General features: G+C 39.0%; 2 protein-coding genes across 9 annotated transcripts in view; both read right to left on the reverse strand.

The window, feature by feature from the left end:
- Positions 1–347: 347 nt before the first annotated feature.
- On the reverse strand, positions 348–6,994 carry POFUT4 (protein O-fucosyltransferase 4). Its single transcript, XM_034435285.3, has 3 exons — positions 4,685–6,994; positions 2,034–2,659; positions 348–988 (listed from the first exon to the last, which is right to left on the reverse strand). Exons 1-3 carry the CDS (start codon positions 5,408–5,410, stop codon positions 841–843), a joined length of 1,500 nt encoding a protein of 499 aa, XP_034291176.1. The 5' UTR covers positions 5,411–6,994; the 3' UTR covers positions 348–840.
- Positions 6,995–7,604: 610 nt separating this feature from the next.
- The window catches only part of SEC24C (SEC24 homolog C, COPII component), a 44,494-nt gene continuing 32,680 nt past the window's right edge, over positions 7,605–19,418 (reverse strand). For all 8 annotated transcript variants that reach the window (XM_034435283.3, XM_087872313.1, XM_087872315.1 and 5 more), the window contains 11 exons: positions 19,287–19,380; positions 18,695–18,811; positions 16,926–17,096; positions 15,886–15,982; positions 14,742–14,887; positions 14,133–14,271; positions 13,665–13,783; positions 11,703–11,882; positions 10,390–10,581; positions 9,959–10,048; positions 7,605–9,666 (listed from right to left, as the gene is read on the reverse strand). In XM_034435283.3, coding sequence (XP_034291174.2) covers positions 9,526–9,666; positions 9,959–10,048; positions 10,390–10,581; positions 11,703–11,882; positions 13,665–13,783; positions 14,133–14,271; positions 14,742–14,887; positions 15,886–15,982; positions 16,926–17,096; positions 18,695–18,811; positions 19,287–19,380 — 1,486 coding nt within the window. In that variant the 3' untranslated portion in view covers positions 7,605–9,525. The remainder of the gene's footprint in view (positions 9,667–9,958; positions 10,049–10,389; positions 10,582–11,702; positions 11,883–13,664; positions 13,784–14,132; positions 14,272–14,741; positions 14,888–15,885; positions 15,983–16,925; positions 17,097–18,694; positions 18,812–19,286; positions 19,381–19,418) is intronic.

A 19,418-nucleotide genomic window follows, 5' to 3' on the forward strand; every position in this document is an offset into this window, starting at 1 on the left:
TAGTAACCTCACTGTTTCAGCCCACTTCTGAATCATTCTAGGCTTTTTTTACACTCTGTTTTTTCTCATCCTCTTTTCCTCTTATTAAAGCCCTTTAAATAAAGAAGCCCAATGCAATTTTTACCTCTTTAAAAATGCATAAAGCATATTGATTATCTAATAGCACAAGAACTGTTGTAATGTTACATTCGCAGCTTTTCAAATTAAAAGGGAAAATAGTTATTTGCATGATCATGCAAGCAGGTTTCTTTCAGGGTCCCCAGTTTAGCCATATACATTTCCTTGAATAATTTGGAGGCAGAAGAATTGAATTTATTTCCAATCTTAAGTAATTAGGCTCTCAAAAGTAGGTAATAAATAAAGATTTATTTGACTGATATTCCACCTCTCTTCCTGATGCCCAAGGCAGCTTACAGCCTTCATATTTATCCCCACAACAGCAGTCCTGTGAGGTAGGCTGGGCTGAGAGACTGGACTGATCCAAAGTCAGGAAACAAATTTCTACCATTAAGGGTTGATTTGATCCTAATACTTCATGGTCCCAGAACAGCACCTTAACATTAGTACACCATTCTACTTTCAATTCTCAGTATGTACAAAGAACTTTTATTTACAGAATTAAAAAGGCTATATAATGAATTGCAGTAGTAGTTACTTTTTAACAAAAATATTTTATAAAAACAATTTCTCATTAAAATATTTTGGCAAAAATGTTATTGTCTTATTCCTGAATGGTGGGTCTAGTATCTGCCTGATTTAACACATTTAGTTGTCATGTAAGGCAAGTTGGTAAGAGTACATATTCTGCCCATTGTTCATATAACAAAGAATCCTAATTGGTTAGTTATGCTGAGTTCTTTTCAAGAAGATTTTGTGCATATAATCCCAAAACTTCCCTTGATGAGTTTCATTATGATGAATCATAGCTGTGAGAGCTTCTCCTTGATCAAGACTCTGCCAGTAATCTTGAAGCCACATTTCTTTCCAGCTGAAACATATAGAACAAAAATATTCTTTATATTTTTTTGTCAGAATAAAGCATTATTTTGCAACTAAATGGGAAGATAAAAATGAAATAGGCTGTTACTCACTTGCCAAGCTCTTGGCCAAACATTTTGGTATTAATCTGGAACTTCATGAAATATTTATTTCTAAAGTTAAACCACATATTTGCTACAGAAATTAATAGCCTTGTTGAAAGAAAAATCTGTAAACAACTTTAATATATGTATTTGGATCAGGTAATGTAGAAGTGATTATAAATAAGCTATTACAACTATGATCTCAAACCATTTTTGCATACAGTAAAGATCAGTAAGACTAAATATGATAATTATAATGGTAATTGTTTCATCCTACGTATTTATGGTTACGTTGCCTCTACTGTATTATGCATCTAATCACCTGCCTATGTTTTGCAAACTGCAACATTTTAGGGGAAGCAGATTTAAGACAAGGAAACCTCCTCCTCTTTGTTTTCCTGACTTTATGGATGAAGTTGCTTTCAAAATCAAAATCCACTTTTCAGTAATTATGCAAAAGTAAATGAAATTGTCCCTCCCATTAAATTTGCAGTGGAGACTGCCATGTGAGAGACAAATGTTGTAGCATGTTAAGTGCTTCATATTCTTCTATTAAAAGCACAAAAACTGGGATTGGTTGAAAAGCTGGCATTCCATAGTTACATTCTATAGTCTGCAATACTATTTGATGTCTGCATTGAGAGAATGATCAGAACTACCCATTCTTTAAGCTTACTTTTTTATAGTGAGAATGTTAATTAAATAATTGTATTTAAAATTTAATTTAAATCTAGCCATTCAGTGTAATACTAGGTTGTCCTAAAATGGCTCTAGAGTACAATGTATTTAATAATATAATCGGATCAAGTCTTTCCAGTCCAGTTTCACTAATATGCTGCAATTTTGTCACTAGCTACCATAAGAATGCATTCTGTAGTTTAGTAACTCAAAAGATAAAATTTAATTACAACACTGAATTAACTTTATATCCTTAATAATAAATGCAACTACCTGTCTCCATCAGGAATGTCTTCAATATTGCCATAACCAGGTGCTGGTAAAGGACATCCCATGTGTGTGGTCTGTGCGATATGAACTTCTGGAGCTCGTGATTTCCCATGAGTTTTTTTGTGGTCTCTCTCTGCATTAAGTCTTGCATTTTCTCGGTCGCAGACGAAGCACTCAAATCCATTTAGATAATTAGGTAGAGACATGTCATTTATCCCCCATTCACGCTTCCTCATGTTCTCAAGCAAGAACTGGTTTGTAATACCATGTGGACTCTTGTACTTTAGATATTTCAAATATTCGTCTGAGTTCCTGTCCAAAAAATCAATATATTCTGCAAGTTCTTTAGGGCTTCCAAAATCATCAATAAGAATAATGGAATGATTAGCAGGCATCCAGTCTCGTACAGATGGTGAACCTCGATATACAGGGATAGCCCCTACATGCATTGGCCTCCAAAGTTTCTCTGTCATATAATCAGGACATATGGCATTCTCCATAGCCAGGTGAAATTTGTATTTAGAAATAAAATTCATGAATTCAGAGTCCTCTGTAGTGGCTGTAGAAGTGTCCATCAATCTCATATTGGGAAGTTTTTGGTTGTTCAGGCATCTACCATAAGAGTCTACCTAGAATAGTGATGATAATGATCTGTTACATTTTTCCCCATCTTCTCTTCTCCCCCCCCTGTCTCAGTGCATCTTTGCTATGGAAGAAGCAACTAGAGAATTTTAAATATTCTGTTTTTGTCTTTTTTCATTAATACCCTGTCATTAACCTGTTATGTGACAATAACCTGAGGGGGAAAAATCACATCTAGATAAACTAATCACTTCCTCAGATAAACTCTCTCCTAGTTATCTAACATACATTTGTGTGGGAAGTGCACCCAAAAGAAAACAATGCCAGGAACCCCAGAAACAGTGCAGAAAATAAAAACAGCCTTTTCTTTTAGCAGAGTAAAGACAGGAAGGCAAGGGCTCAGGAGATAATTGCAAGTCTGGGCAGACGACCAAAAGCTGCTACTAGAAATAACAAAGCAGATCAGGAAAATACTCAAACCCAAGCTAAAAATAACTCACCAAGGCAAAACCAGAACTTCCTTTTTCCTGCCCCCTGACAGGATTAACCCCCAGGATAGGAAAGACAAAGGTCCTGGGACAGGATTAACCCATTATGGCATGAAGACAGCTTCAACCAAAGGCACACATCAAAACCCATCAAACTGTAGGAGCTTCAAAGGAAAATCAAGTATAAGAAGGCATGGGTTTGCCTCCCAAATCTGCTTGCAAACCAGGAACTTGAGTTGTGTCTGCTTCTTGCCTTCCTACATTACAAGAATTCCGCTTTCTGACAGCTGGCTTCTGAATCCATTTCTTCTCAGAGTCTATGGCGTGTCCCACCTGGGAACGAACCCAGGAGTTTTTCTTCCAACACTTGACACTCAAAGTTCAAAATATAATAATGGCAAAATAGGAACATCAAAAAATGTGCTAAACTGATTACCGTAACTATTGGTAAGACCATCAGCTTAACCCGAACAAGCTTTATTCAGCAACTTGTCAGGATTCTCTCAACCAAGAGCGACTAACAGACTTACCTAACTACATGTCTCTGTCTATCTAGCATGTATCAATATCATATCTCATGCTTTTCACATGAAGTAATTTCCAAAAGCAGGTTTCACACACATGGGAGGAAATTTCAGTAAACTTTATTGAATGTCCTTTTAATCTACGCAGAACCACACAGTTGCACTGTGACTTGCATGCAAATTGTAAGACATAACTTCTACAATATAAATGATTATAAAGAGGATAAGCAGATGGAAGCTGCTGAGTTCCAAAACAAAAGATTATTGGTGAAAAAGTGAGAAAGCAGGGTAGTATGGTTAAACAATCTACAGGACCTAATTAATATTTGGATAGAAAACCACCAGGAAATCCTAGTAACTTGGAAACATGGACATATCCATGTAGACACCAGTCACTGAGATCAAACTCAAGTGATTATAAGCCAGTAGTCTGGCAAAGAAAACCACTTTATCTATTTAGAGTAAATCTGTTTTTTAATGTCACAGAAAAAAACGTAAGCAAGTTATTTAGCAAAAGGCATTTAAAATGCCAATTTGCGTAGTGGCTGAAGTGCTGGACTAGGAACTGTCAGCCTAGTTCCTGGAGGGAGAGCCAGCTTCCAATTCCTGGAAGCCGTTGCTCTTTCTGCTACCTAAACCTCACAGGGTTTTTGCGAGAAGAAATAAGTACAAGGAACGAAAGGTTGAGGTAAAGCTAATCAATAAAATGCCACCAACTTTGTTCTAGCTTTGTTATCAAACAACGAAACGTTCAATGGGAGACCTTTAGCAATAGTCCCACTAGATTACCAGAATGCCTGCGAATCCCTCCTTGAGCGCAGCTTCGCACTAAGGGCAACGCTGGAGCCGGCATCAAAATAGTCCAATTCCGGCGGCGGCTCCGCGCCTGCCCCACAGCCTGGGTAGTCTTCGCCTCTTGCGAATCGACCCCCAGCCCTCTTCCCCACCTTTGCGCTCCCGATTTCAGCGCCGGCTGGGGCTCCAGCTCCTGCCTTCCCCGTCCCCAAGTGCCCCGGGGCCCGTCCGAGCCCAGCGCCGCCCCGGGCCGGAGCCCTCTTACCTGGATGTGCTTCATGAGCTCCCGCACGTATCGGTCGCGGTCGGCGGGGACGTCGCAGTGCGACTGCAGGTAGAGCAGCGGGGCCAGCCCCTGGCTGCGCAGGCGGTCCTTCTCGGGCAGGCCGCGCGGCGGTGGGCGGCGCAGGTAGGCCAGGTCGGGCAGCCACTGGAGGCTGAGCGGGAAGTCGGACTGGCGGCGGAAGGTGGCGGTGTGGTTGAAGAGGCGGATGCCGGCGCCGTGCGAGAGCAGGTAGTTGTTCATGGGCGACTCCTCGTGGAAGAGGGCCCAGGTCTGGTGGGGCAGCCGCGGCAGCGGGGCCTCGTAGGCCCGGAAGTCCGTGCCGTAGAAGAGCAGCGACCGGGTCCGACGGTGCGCTCGCACGCGGCGGTCCTTGGTGGCCAAGCAGGAGCCCCGCGGGCAGTCGATGCGCGCCGTCTCGCCGGGGAAGTGCGGGAAGAGGCCGCCGCTCCACCATAACAGGATGGGCAGCTCCCGGTTGGCGCGGCGGTCGCGGTTCCCAGGCCCGCGGAAGGACGGCGCGGCAGCCACCGCCAGCCCGGCGTGCAGCTGCGCCGGCTGAAAGAAACGGGCCGCGGCGTCGGCGTCCCCCAACTCCTCCGAGGCCTCCCAAGGCCCCGGGGGGACTTCCGTGCCGCCGCTTCCCGCGTGCAGCGGGGCCAAGCAGCAGCACCAAGCGGCGAGCTGGGCCAGCCGGAGGAAAGCCATGGCCGCTTCGCCTCAGCGCGCCCCGGGGCGGCCGTCGTCTCCGGGGCGGGTCGCCGGCGGGGTGACATTTCCCCGCTCCGCCCCGGCGGGGAGAAGCGGACGGGAGGCTTCCGCGCTCACTTCTTTCTTGGCGCTAAGGAGGCTCCTCCGTCCGGGTGTTCTCCCTTCAAATACGGCCAAGCGAGGCAGCGATTCTGGGCCGGGCCCAAGGATTCCGGGAACCCCTTTGTCTCGCTGCCCTGGGTAGTCTTGGGCCGGCCGGCCCAAATCTTAAGGGAAAAGGCAAGAACAGTCAGAGATACAGAAAATCGCTCGGGTTTTTTTTTTGGGGGGGGGGCGCAGCTTTAAACGTTGAGCAGCTAAATTTTGCTTACTTTCCAATATGTCGACGAAGAGTCAGTTTGTTAGCAGGGGGAAAAGCATATCGTGCAATCCTGATTGGCAGTCTTTTCTGCGTAATAAAATATCTGATTATCTTCGTATATTGATAATGTAATTCAATCCAGCACTAACATCTTTAAACAGAAACAGAGCTGAAGCAGCTTCTTGGATGAGAAGGAAAACGTCTTCAAAGAAAAACCAGAAAGTCCAGTTTTCTCTTGGAAAAAGCAACTGTTCACAAAAGTGTTATTCACTATTAAGATTTGAGAATTAAGAAATATTTAAGATTTAACAACAACAAAACCATTGTTTTGTTCTACGGGATATTACAACTCTGTACTCAAATAAACGGTATCCACTCTGTGTAGAAAAATACTGCAGATTTGGAATCCTACGCCAAAGCATCCAAATGATGTCAAAAGGTATTTTAATGGGACCATAAAACTTGATTGGCGGTAAACTGATCCAAAATGCAGTATCTGTCTTAGTCCATGAACTTAAAAAAGATTTACAGTATGATAAATAATGCCTAGGTCAGATGATCAGAACTATGATTTTAGGTGGTTTTTAATTATATATATATATATATATATATATATAGAGGTCTTTATTACTGTAATTCTCAAGAAGTCTTGCAATTGTGGCAGGCAGAAATTAAATAGAAAAAACAAAAGTTTTTAGAGAACCTGTATCAAAATGAAAGTTTTGTTCTAGTATTTGCCAGCTATACCTTGCAGTCATAATAGTCAGCATTATGACTGCAAGGTATAATGACCCAGGGGTCAGCAACCTGCGGCTCTGGAGCCGCATGTGACTGACTCACCTCTCTGCTGCAGCTCCCTGTCACTCAAAATATGCGGCACAACTGCCAATGTGCAATACCCGTTGATTTATTGAGGTTTTCAACCCCTGGTAGGCCAACCATGGATAGAAGAAAAGTTTCAGAAGAAAACAAGGTTTAATTCAACTATATATGCTAGTTTTGTGGCCGCTCAAGAAATAGTCATTTTCTCCGGCTAAGATAGAAAGAATGTAAGACGGAAGGATTTACAGCGTTCTACAGAGTTGGGGAGAAAAAAATTATCTAGACAGGCTTCCAACCAGCCCAGCTTCCTCTCAACCCCACAAACAGTAATAGAAAATAAATGCCCACAGTTGTTAACTGCATTTCTTTTTAAATTTTGTTTTAAATAAAGTTAATTTTTGGAATCTTGTCTCTGATCCTTATTTATGTGCCCATATTAGCATGCCATCCATGGTTCAAAGGAATCCATGTTGTTTCTTCTCCATGTTTTCACTCCACAAGAAAGCTTGTGGAGTGAATTTCTATTATGTTGCATTTTTTTTGCAGTAATCATGATTTGGTGCCTACATGGAGCTATATCAGTGTTCTACAATTACTGCATCACTTTTTGGTTGGAAAGAATAACAAAAATTACAACTATTATTTCTTCCATCTCAAACTGAATGAGAGTGCAAATTGTTTTAAGAAACAATCTTTCCATCCAGTAACACAGACCTGTTAAGAATATGCAATAACACAAAAATAGAAATATATTTTAAGAAATTCAATATAATGTATTCTAGATCACAGTATAAAAGTTCAATTTTACAGTAAGATTATCTTAGTCATGAAGAAAGGTAATTTAGCTTTAGGAAGGGATATTGTATTTCAAAATAGTGCTAGCATACTTTGCCTTTTCATACGATCACTAGTTTTTCTCAGCAAGCACTAATGAAAAATTAGGTTCACAGATTAGAAAATGAAATGCTTTTGCAGATAAGAACAAGTTTATAAGTATCTGATAGAATATTGTTGTAGACCATTGCAAATTATAGTTTATTTGCCATTGTGGAGCTTGGTAGAGTCAACCTGCAAGCCAGTTCATTCCCCTCCAAAGTACAGGTCTTGGAAAAAATAATCAGTATTTATTTGCTAACAATGACATAAAATACATCTTTATATAATTTTTTACAAATTAAAAGATGAATTGAAAAAAAGTGAAAATACACTTAACTTTTTAAAATTTAAATTCTAGAAATTAGAATTCTGGAAGTTTCATTGTTGACTGTTGTTTTGGAGATGGATGTTGTTTATTTGTTTCAGAAATTTCCAAATTTTGGTTGGGATAATATATTTGGCAAGAAGGAGAAGGGCAATCTTAAGCACACCTGAAATCTTTATGAATCTTTTGGAAAAACTCCTTGAGAGCGAATTGTGTACATTTTTTCGCTATGTGATGAAAGGGAAAGCTGCAATAGATCAAACAAAATATTTGCAATTTCTCTCTCTCTCTCGCACGCACGCACACACATACACACAAACACAAAATAGATCATGGGATATGAAACTGTACTCCCTGAATATTTAATCATTCATGTACATAAAACTTTCGATTTCAAATATTCAGTCTCAACCCACAATTTGCCTAGGAAAGCTTCCCTTCTCTCCCCCCACCCTTTCTCAAAATTCCATGTTCCTATTCTCTTAATACATCCTGAACACTGCAAGACAATCTAAGCGTAGCCTTTTTTAAAAAAATAAGTAATCTCCTTCTACAAATTAATGAGCCTTTATATCGAGTATGTGAAATGTATTTCATTTTTCTATCAGAACTCCTTTGGCCTATTTGAAGCCAGAGTAATGGTTTATCAATGGAAAGATTGCCTATCAAGTAGGTCAACTTTATGTCTGAGCTTGAAGACTAAATTCAGTTATGACTATCCAACACTTAACGAACCAGTTTGTTATTTTACCAATGACCAAAATTATCTGGAGCTATTAAGAGCCTGAACATCAGTGGCATGATTTGAACTTTACGTTATGAGCATTTCTTCCCTATAGAGATCTCAGATACTTCAGTGGATACAACTCAAGCTAGCCATCTCCAAGCATATTTCTATGCCACTTTTTGACATCTTGTTAAAAAACATTTCTTTTAAAGGAGAAATCATGGTCATCTTCAAGATACTTAATTAAAACCTAGCATGTGAATAGGAAAAAAAAAAGAGACAAAACAAGATACTGGCAAAAAGATGCTTCTTTTCTCAAAGGAGTGATGGCAATACCAGTTCACACCAACCAAAGACAGATTTGACTTTCCTAGAGACAGGACCTGCTTGTTTCCATTTACTTATTTCAAGGCAAATTTGTGTAGCAACACAATTACAGAGTAAAGGCATGTCAATTTTTCCCCCAGCTCAAAATTTGGGATCTTTTTAAAAAGAAGACACCATTTTATAATTTGATTACAGTATATTGCATCCTCAAATTTTAAGAAGTTACCACCCTATCTGACATCCACTTCCCAACTGGGTAGAGCCGACCACCCATCTTTCCCTATTTGGCTCATTTTCTTTTCATAAAAGACTATCACATACACAAACTTTGCATCACCATCTAATTTTGGAGAACAATTGCTTTTTCTTCTGATGCAGAATCACGTACATTAACGCAAAGGAACTCGGGGGTCAGTAGATTTCTGCCAATCTTAGTAAGTGACGTAGGTTTAGGACCCAGAATCAAAGAGTGTTTTTCATCACCCTATGTAGATGTTTTGATTGTTCATGTCTCTCTCAAAGGTTTTGGGAGATGCTGAAACTTTATGAAGTATATTAAAATTATGGAATTATACAGGTTTTTCTATAGTCCTTCCAAAAGGAGATAGGGTCGCTTACGAGGCAGTCAGTGAACTTATAGATGTCAAGTGCTGGCATCCAGCATCATTCTGACTCTAGCTCAGCAACTGGCGAATTTCTTTGTGCATGTGACAGAGGAAGTCCACATATGAAGCCCCCCCATTCATGCTCTTATCTTCCACCAAGAAGTGTTTGAACAGCAGATCTAGTTTGTCTTCCTGCTTCACAATGATGAACTGAAAGCAAAAAAAAAAAAAAAAAAGATACACAATTTGCAAATAAGTCTTTTGCCATCTGAATTTAATGTAGCCACATTCTGACAGTGAAAGCAACGGAACAATCCATGCCCAGGTTTGAACCACCACAAGCCCATTTAAGACGACTACTGTTTCTTTTAAGGCATTCAAATCAGATTTTTAATGCCTGGGAATTGTAAAAGACAATCAAAAATGATTGTCTTTTACAATTCCCAGGCATTAAAAATCTGATTTGAATTTTTGTTATAATCATAAAATCAAAACCAGTTACCTTCATGTAGCGTGATCTTTGAGCCTGGAATATATCAATAGTGGATCGCACTCTTTTTGAAAAGGGATTATCCAAAACTGGTAATGTGCACTGTAACAAAGTTATGGTGTATCAGATCAGGGACCATTTAAAATCATTTATTAAATGAATTTTAAAAACATAGGTGACATCAGTTACATTACACAAATCATATTAATCACAAAGTGTGAAGATGCTTGAAACAGTGTTGAATGTTTCACAATATTTAAAATGAAGGAGAAGAACAGCAGAGCCTTAGTAAAGTCTAATATTTCCTCAATGCTGGCTTTTCATTCCCTTGATCATGATCCTGCCAAAATGTTATTATTCATTAGAAAACGGAGATATCCACAGTCAGATATGACATATACTTAAAATTAAGGCAATTTTCTCTTTATCCAATCCTAACTTACCATAGAGCTGTTGATCTGACTGAAAGATGAGACTCCAAAGAGGTTTTGGATCAGCCCCTGTTGAACGTTTACTCCTACCCACAAAAATATATTCAGGCCATTTTCTAGTAGGTATATGTCACCCTTGGAGAGACGTTCTTCTGAGTTTCTGAGCGCTATTGGTAAGGAGTCGCTGCTATAATCTATTTTGGTCTGTAGGACAGAATTTGCAATATACATTACACATACTTTTTTTATTTTTTACACTGAATATTCTACATAAATTCAGATGCAAAACACAAAATGATTATTTGTCGGCTGTGCCTGATTTGGTTTGGCACCTCACAGGCATCCTGCCATCAAAGGCTGGCGGCGGGGGGGGAGGGGGGGGATGAAAGGAATAAAGCTGTATGTGTACGTGATGGGAAATTGGGAGGGCGGGGGGGAATGACATGGCAGCCAGATCCTGTTTGTACTAACATCCCATGGCCAGGCACCCTGAGAAAATGTGGATTACCCCCAAGCATCTCAGTGTTCTCAAAACATCTTGGCGAGTTCTGGTTGATTGGAAAGGGACTAGTCATGGGTGTGTGTGTATGTGTGCGTGATGGGCTGTTGGTGAACCTTTTTTGTGTCTTGCAAGGTGCAGAATTCAGAGCTGGTTTGACTTTACTGCAACCAACACCATTTCTTTCCTAAGGGATCAGATTGGGGCAGGTCTGTCATTATTTGACTATATAATATATTCCAAGGGATATGTGTAATTCTAATTTTCTTAACTCCGGACTCCAGTTTATCTCATGATGGTACTCTCTAAGGAAATATTATTTAGAACTACATCATGAGGCATTCATTTAAATTTATATTAAATGCCAATCAAGTATAATTTACATTTTGGTATAATTATACTACATAAAATGTTTTGTGTTTTTTTTAAAAAAGAATGTTGTCATAGAACAACTTGTGCTGCCTATATAACAAATCTATAAAGAAATATTAGCATAAAAATGTCATCAGCCTCTTTGTGGACCATGTTTTTCAGTATTTTAAATTTTGATGCTCCTCTGTGAATGTCAAATGTTAGTTTAAAATCTTTTTTCAAGAATATTCATCATAGGTGAGGTCAAGTTGCCAACTAGGGAAATAGTATATTCTGCCATTTGGCAAATAATTTGAATGAGAAATTTCCAAAATAACAGAAACAGTAAACAGCAATTTTCCCACATGTGTACTACCCTACCAAACAAAAGTCCTATTTAATTACATTAATTTTTAGTTGAGTCTATACTTCAGACTTAGACAATTAAAACCCATCTATATTTAGAAGTACTCACCAGTGGTAACAGTCTAGGATAAAAGAAAACATGAGTTTCTGCAACATCCATAGAGCTGATTAGCTGGCGGATGTAGGAGCGATCATCAGTGGTGACCTCGGACCCAGGCTGGAGCACATCACTTTTCAAAACACAGTTCAAATATACAGGGAGAAGTTTCATGCATTCAGGAAGAATCAGCTAAAAGTGACAAGAAATTTTAAAAAATCATTCTTAGGGCAGGAAAACGTCAGTATATTAGTTTTAGTTTTGTACAAATTCATCCTCACCACTCATTTTGGCTTCAATGAAAAAAAAAAAAAGATAATATTCAATTAAATTCTAGCCTTGCAATTTATCTGAGACTGCAACTATTTCATAAGTCTGTATTTAGATACAGAGTCCTCCACTTATAACCATTCATTTTAGCAACCATTCTCAGTTACAATGGCACTGAAAAAAGTGACTTATGACCATTTTTCACACTTATGATTATAGCAACATCCCCATGATCACGTGATCAAAATTTGGATGCTTGCAACTGGTTCATATTTATGACAGTTGCAATGTCCCGGGGTGATGTGATCAGATTTTTCAACCTTCTGACAAGCAAAGTCAATGGGGAAGCCAGATTCACTTAACAGCTGTGTGATTAACTTAACAACTAGAATTCAGAGTCCCCTGTTTTCTATTCTGATGCCTTAACTAAATCAGCTCTCTTGAACCATACAATATTCCAACCACAGACAAGCACTTTCAACTACTATGAGAATACCCCTTACAGTTCCAGCTTTGGTAATTGGGGAGATACAACTGTGGAAATGTATGCTTTGGGTATTTCTGAATTACTGTTTTCTGCAATTTAATGCTTGCATGGTGAGTAGGCTGTGCAAAACAAACAGGCAATGGCCGCAAACCATGCTTTATTAAAACCCATCCATGTATGAACACTTTTTCAAATATTTCCGTAATTGAGAATCTGCATGGTGTAATGATTAAGGTATTAGACTGGCTCTGAAAAGACCTTCAGCCAGGGCCAATCATTCTGCTTCAGCCCAACCCACCACCAGTGTTAAGAGTGCCAGGCAAAAAAAAAAAAAAAAAAAAACAACCCACCCCCCCACCTCTGATCTACACACAGTAGTTCCAAATTACTGTTTCCTGCTAAATCCTATGCACAGGAATCTTCTCAGACTCAGCACTTGGGTAAGCTAGATAAAGTTTAACAGCATTCCAGGGTGGTTGCTAGGGTCTCTAAACTAATCCTTCATTTAATTCCTCCTCCTGGCTCTGCTGCTCTCTTTCCTACATAGAGTTAGCGTTAGTAGAAAAAGTGGGGAAGGGAATGCTGTTTACCCTACCTTGAGCTTCTGTAGGAAAAATGGGACATAAATACAATGATCAAATGCAATATGATATGAATACTGTCCTAAGTGTTTGTATGTACCACTGCAGGAGAAACCAGAATATCATAAGGACTTTTGTTGATTAAACAATATATTCAGGTAGTCCTCAACTTACAACTGGACACTTAGTGACTGTTTGAAATTCTGACAGATCTCCTCCCCAAAGCTACTTATTTGAAGTTTTAATGGCTAGCCCCACCCCCTTGATAACAGCCGATAACATCTGCATTTTGAGTGCTCAGCAACTCGCCTGCATTTACGGTTGTTTGCTGCGTCCTGTGGTCATTTGACCATGATTTTTTTACTTTTTTTTTTTTTTTTTTTGCCAAAAACGGGGCATTTATTTTTGGTTTCTGGCAAAATAAAACTCATTGTAGATTTGCTTAAAAACTGCCATGTTCTCTTTATAACTGGCTTTTGCTTAATGACCATGGTGATTCAATTAACAACTTTCATAAAAAAGATTATAAAATTAGGTGCAGTCATGTGATGAACTGCTTAACAACTGACATGACGTAGGGCCAATCTCAGTGCCCTGATTCAGGATTAGTATCCATCACCAAGTTGTAGGAGTTACCTGTCCAGCAGAAGAAGGGCTAGCACAGTTTTTTCGATAGCATGCTAAGATCTGGGCACACTGATTGATCAATGTATCTCTCACGGTTTTGACTGGATTGTTCAGTACTCCACGATATGCTTCAGGAAAAAAAAGTTCCTGATTAGAAAAGCAGTTAGCTAAGCTATTCATCTGTTAAAGGAAATTATTAATATTGAGTCATTGGATACGAAATAGGCAGCAAATAAATTTTATAATAAATAAATAAATAAATCGATAAAATAATAAGGGCAACCAGTTATTTTCACACTGATGTTCACTGCCAGTGTGCTCTCTTATCTCTTAAAATCAATTATTTATTTACAACTCTATCTGCAGCACTGGAAGAATCCAGGAAGTTTTGTTCTTGCAGCCTGCCACTAAAAGCTTTTTGTGCTCTCAAAAAAACAAGGTTTCCCTCCTATGAAACAATTACAAGATTGTCCTTACCAAATTTAGCCAAAAAGTTGATAAGTGTGTCTGTCTCACAGTTCCTATAAAGATCAGCCAGCTGTGTGCAGCAGTTCAGGGAGAGATTGTGAATGCGCAGACGCCTCTGTCCTGCACAACTGGTATATAATACAGCACACTACATGAGAAAGATTTATAAACAGAACTGTTAAAATGTGTACATCAAAGATTTCAGTCAACTCCTAGCTTCCCATTACTTTCTATGGATAGTACTGCTTTTATGAACAAACATTAGATGCCCCTGGATTGAACTCTCAATTCAATTCAATTCAATTCAATTCAATTCAATTCAATTCAATTCAATTCTTTATTGGGCAAGTGTGATTGGACACACAAGGAATTTGTCTTTGGTGCATATGCTCTCAGTGTAGAGGCATAGTGGGAGGGCATAGAACCAGGAAAAAGAGAGCCTAAGATCTTAAACTTACCCACTGAATGGATCATTGTTATCCTTTCACACTGTCCACCAAGAAAAAGTGTGAATTCTGTGCTAAATAAAGTTGATTGCCATTCGACTATACAAAAGAAGATATCCTCCCCAAGAACCACTGCCTGCATACCCAACAGCATCCCTTACACAGGAATTACCTGAAGCAAGGCCCCACTTTCTTCTCTTAGCTTGTCATCATGTTTAAATTCCACAGTGATTGTTTTGTCACAGTCTAAGCCTGCTAATTCCACATCTGTTGTATTGCTCATACAGAAAGCTCCAAAGAAGTCTGTTGCTCGAATACCTAGAGAACGAACAAAAAAAACCTTATCCAAGATGAAATCTTTTAAGGACTGGGTTTGCATATCACATTGAAGTCAATCTTGGGCTTAGGATGGTGGAGAATTCAGCAATTCTCACTGAACAAATTTTTGGGACGATTCGAGGCATCAGATAGTACCCCTGCAAGGAAAGGTATGCTCCTAAGCACTGATGAGCAAGTGCTTGGCTTTGATGTTACCTCTGTCTGGAGGACATTGAGGAAAGTTAACATTTGGAAAGTGGCAGGCCCAGATAATATCCCTGGGCGAGTTCTTAGGGAGTGTGCAGATGACTTGGCTTGTGTTCTTACAGATATTTTCAATCTTTCATTGCAGCAGGCCTTCCTATTTTAAGACTGCAATTGTTTTGCCAGTGCCTAAGAAGTTTATGGGCCTTAATGATTATCTTTAGGTTGCACTTACGTCCATAATTATGGAATGTTTTGAAAGGCTGATAAAGGATTTTATTGTATCTAGTCACAGAGAATGCTAATTCCTCCACTCAGTTTGACAGAAAAATGACAATAAAGGTTATCTTATCTTTTAACTTAACTTGATTTATAGACTTAAGTCAGTCCAGAATTTAAGCAAAGGTGAGCGGCAGGACCACTATAGGGAAAGTCTGCAAAGTCTGCAGTTAAACCTTAGGTGTTCTCATTCACTGTAATGGTATGTGGGAATGACCTTGGGAATGACAGGAGGAAGAGACAGAGCCTAGGCAATGGTCTGAAAAATGAAATCTGAGACTGAAGGAGGTGTGAGGGGGACGGTAGAGAAAGCATCTCAGAAGGGACCTTCCCTATTTTTCAGAAGAGCAAAAGTAAGGGAGGTGAGAGGTACTTGCAAAATTCTGTTCCTGTCACTTTACAATAAAGGTAGTATTAGTATTCAGAATTGGTGTTTCTTGTCTGGATCACTTCAAGGGGCTGATTCAGTATTTACTGATTAGATGTATGTTTTTGATATATAGATATGTGCTTACCTGTGCTAGTACGTACTCTCATCACAGCATCAAATCCAATTTCTTTTTGAACATCTTTACGTAAATCATTCAAGAAGCGTTCCTGATCTGTTTCCACCTAAAATACACAATCAACATGTCACATGGTTGACACACAGGTGATTTGTAACAGACCCTGAATAGCACTCCAACTAAGACCACTGTCTTGTACATCCAGTTTATGTAGGATCTAAACTCTAAATCACTTAGAAACTCTTTAAAAAAGTATCATCTGCAATATACACTGTAGTCTACAAGTCCAGAACGTTTATTTTTTCACTGCAAGGTGCCTAAACCACAGAAATCCACCTGAACAATTCAAAATTATGCTGTGAAGAATAATCAACTTCACCGTTCTTTACTTTTTAAACTTATGTAGAAGCCAAGTGTATACCGATCTCCTATTGAACTAACTTGAGCTAGTACTGATTCTACCTGGCTCCTGAAATACCATATTTTTCGGAGTATAAGACGCACCGGAGTATAAGACGCACCTATCTTTTTTGGTGAGAAAAAGAAGAAAAATAAATCTGCCTCTGTCTCTGAGCAATTTTGCCTTGTTGCAGCAAACAGCAAACAGCCTGCTTTACTTTCATTTTCGTTTTTAGCATAGCTTGATTAGCACAAGGAAAAAAAACTCTGCTCCAGCAATTTACCTCTTTGCAGCAAGCAGCAGAGCCCTGCGCAAAACAGGTGAGAGCAAATCAGCTGAGAGTCGGGAGGCCGATGGAATCAACTTGTACTAATTAGCCTGTGCTGAAGCTGAAAGCTTTTTTCTTGCTGTTTGCTTGCAAATAGGTAACTGCTGTGAGGTAGAGACCAAAGGGTGTGGGCCAGTGGGTGGGCGGGGCTACATTCGGTATATAAGTATAAATTTTCACCTCCTTTTAGGGGGGAAAAAGGTGCATCTTATACTCCGAAAAATATGGTAGTTTTATTACTTGCCCTCTCTCCTTTGAGACCATAATTGCAGCCATAAAGTAATATAAATGAACAGATGTTAAAGCCAAGACAAATCATACCTGAAAATATGTGTATTTATAAATGGAGCCACCAGTCTGATATGGAACAACCCCCAAGGTAGCTACATCCAAATACTGATTTGGGAAAAGGAAAAGGTCCACACAGCAGCCTTGGGCCACACAATCCTTGGCTAAGTTGTTGTAGAAATTCGTTTGAGGCTGAAACAGAGTCTAAAGCAGATAAAAAGGGTAAACAGAAAACAGGATAAATATTGAGCAATTTGGAAAATCCCATCTTAGAATTATCTCCTTTGTCCTAAACATGTGAGCAAAAATAAAAGTAAAACCAATTAGGTAATATGTTATTTCCTGCCTATAAAAGCCAGGTGATCTAGTGGTTAAAAGGCGTCAAGCTAGAAAGTGGGAGATTGGGAGTTCTAGTCTCGCCTTAGGCATGAAAGCTGGTTGGGTGACCTTGGGCCAGTCACTCAATCCACCTCACAGGGTTGTTGTTGTGGGGAAAGTAAGAGGAGGAAGGTGTGTTGGATATGTTTGAATGGATTATGTGTAAAAATAATAAAGGTGGTATACAAAAATAAATAGAGCCTCATATTTCAAAATTACCATATTTGTTGGTTGAATTACAACTTGCATCAACAATCTCACAAATCATTTTTAGAAATTTCTTAAGAAAACTTTGCAAAACGATTTAATTTTTTCTAATACAGTTTTTTCTTCCAGAATTTTTGTTGCTTTAATGGATAAGGAACCCACAATTATCTTCCAATAAGAAAAGCTTAGCATTTCTTTCTTTTTTTTTCTGAAAAGACTTACGTAGAATGATCTCTAGGCAAAAAAATGGAAGAGGGAAGTTACAGTGGAAATACCATCAAAATAGTAATTTATTATTTATTTTAATCATACCTGGATACTCTTTCAGAAAAAAATACAGTTTAAAAACAGCACTGAAATATGAATAAAATATTATGTTTCAAACTGCTTCTCACTGATTTACTAAACTCAGGTCTTGGGCAAATAGATTATTTGCTGAAAACACAATAAAGAAGAAAATGATTGAAAAAAGGAACCAGATGGGCTTTCAAAGAGCAGAACGCAACCTGATATTCAAAGGACTGCAGTTCAAAAGGATGCATATATTTGCTATGACAATTAAGTCTTCTGAATGTTTATGTTACAATTTCTCTTCTTTGGTGTTCAATCCATGATTTATATATGACTGGGTTTCTTTATTTGGCTATGACAGCTGAAGGAAGAAAAAGTTCTAAGATTTTCCTATCTCAGGAATTTCATTCAGCAAATTTTGTTTTTCTGTCTGTTGTGGTGAGGGGCTTTAATCAGTGAAGATTTCCAAGAAGGGAGCCTTCTCTGCTGGTTCCCTTTGGAATCCTGTTCCTCCCCTCAACCCTGAGCTAAGGAAGGTAAGGAGGCTCTCCTGGCCTTCCTGGGCTGCCATCTCATTTGAGGCTCACAGAGGAACACTAGCAATCTGAAGACCCTCCCCGTCTTTTTCATTATATAATATTCAATTTTACCTATCCTTGCCCACATTTTAATATTCTTATATTCAGATTTTATGTTTTTCATTCGTTTGTAAACCACCCAGATTCCTTCTGTGAGGGAGATGAGCAATTTCTAAATAAACCAACAAACCTGGTTCAGGTTGGGATGATGGACAGATCATTGCAATGGGAAGAGTTGGAAGGGGGCGGGGGGGGGGCGGCAAAAGGCACAAAGCAATTAAGGAGACATAAGAAATCATAATCAGACTTCCTCCCTTAGCCTACTTCTGTTGGAATATAATCATTTACCTTTTCTTTATCAGTATTCATCAGTTTCTTGTCATCTCTGTTCTTCAGCTTTCCTGGAGCCTCTGCTATAGGCAGCGATGTGTGAAATATGAAAAGCTTGCCAGCACAGTCTGCAGCCTGTAAACAAACATGGAAGGGTCCTTGAAGTGACCATTTGAGACTCTTTGGTCCTTAAGAGCCCTTCTCCACGCCATCATTTATATTAAAATGTAAAAGGCTTTTCAATGAAAAGCAAATGTAGCTTTTCAAGTGATCCATCTTTTACAACTGGCACTTACATACTGATCTTATTCCCAACATGTTGCAAAAAAATAATTTTAAAAATCCAAATATCAATTTATGTGAAGTGCTTAACATTTTATCCATATTGCTCAAGATCCTCTGCATTCACATTACAGATTTTTCTGCCTGATAAGTACTACCTAGAATTATATAAAATTCTATATGGTTCAGTTACCATATAATAAATAAACTGGATTCAGCACTTGATATAGAGTGCTGCTGTCTTGAGAAGTTTACAGAATACTCAAAAAAAGGAAGAGACTGAGAAAAATCAAGTCAAATTAAGGTGCTGAGGAGCATAAAAACTAACCTTTAGAGCTTCCATGCCAGCCTGAATCACTGGAGCAAACACTGTTTCTGTTTCTCTTGTATCAGCAAACATTTCTGGGATCTGATCCAACAGGCTGCAAAATGATGAAAATCAAAGTCAAAGTTTAGGCAA

Source organism: Pantherophis guttatus, chromosome 6 (genome assembly GCF_059756535.1).
Source record: "Pantherophis guttatus breed Tessera chromosome 6, ASM5975653v1, whole genome shotgun sequence".
NCBI classification, from domain to species: Eukaryota; Metazoa; Chordata; class Lepidosauria; order Squamata; family Colubridae; genus Pantherophis; species Pantherophis guttatus.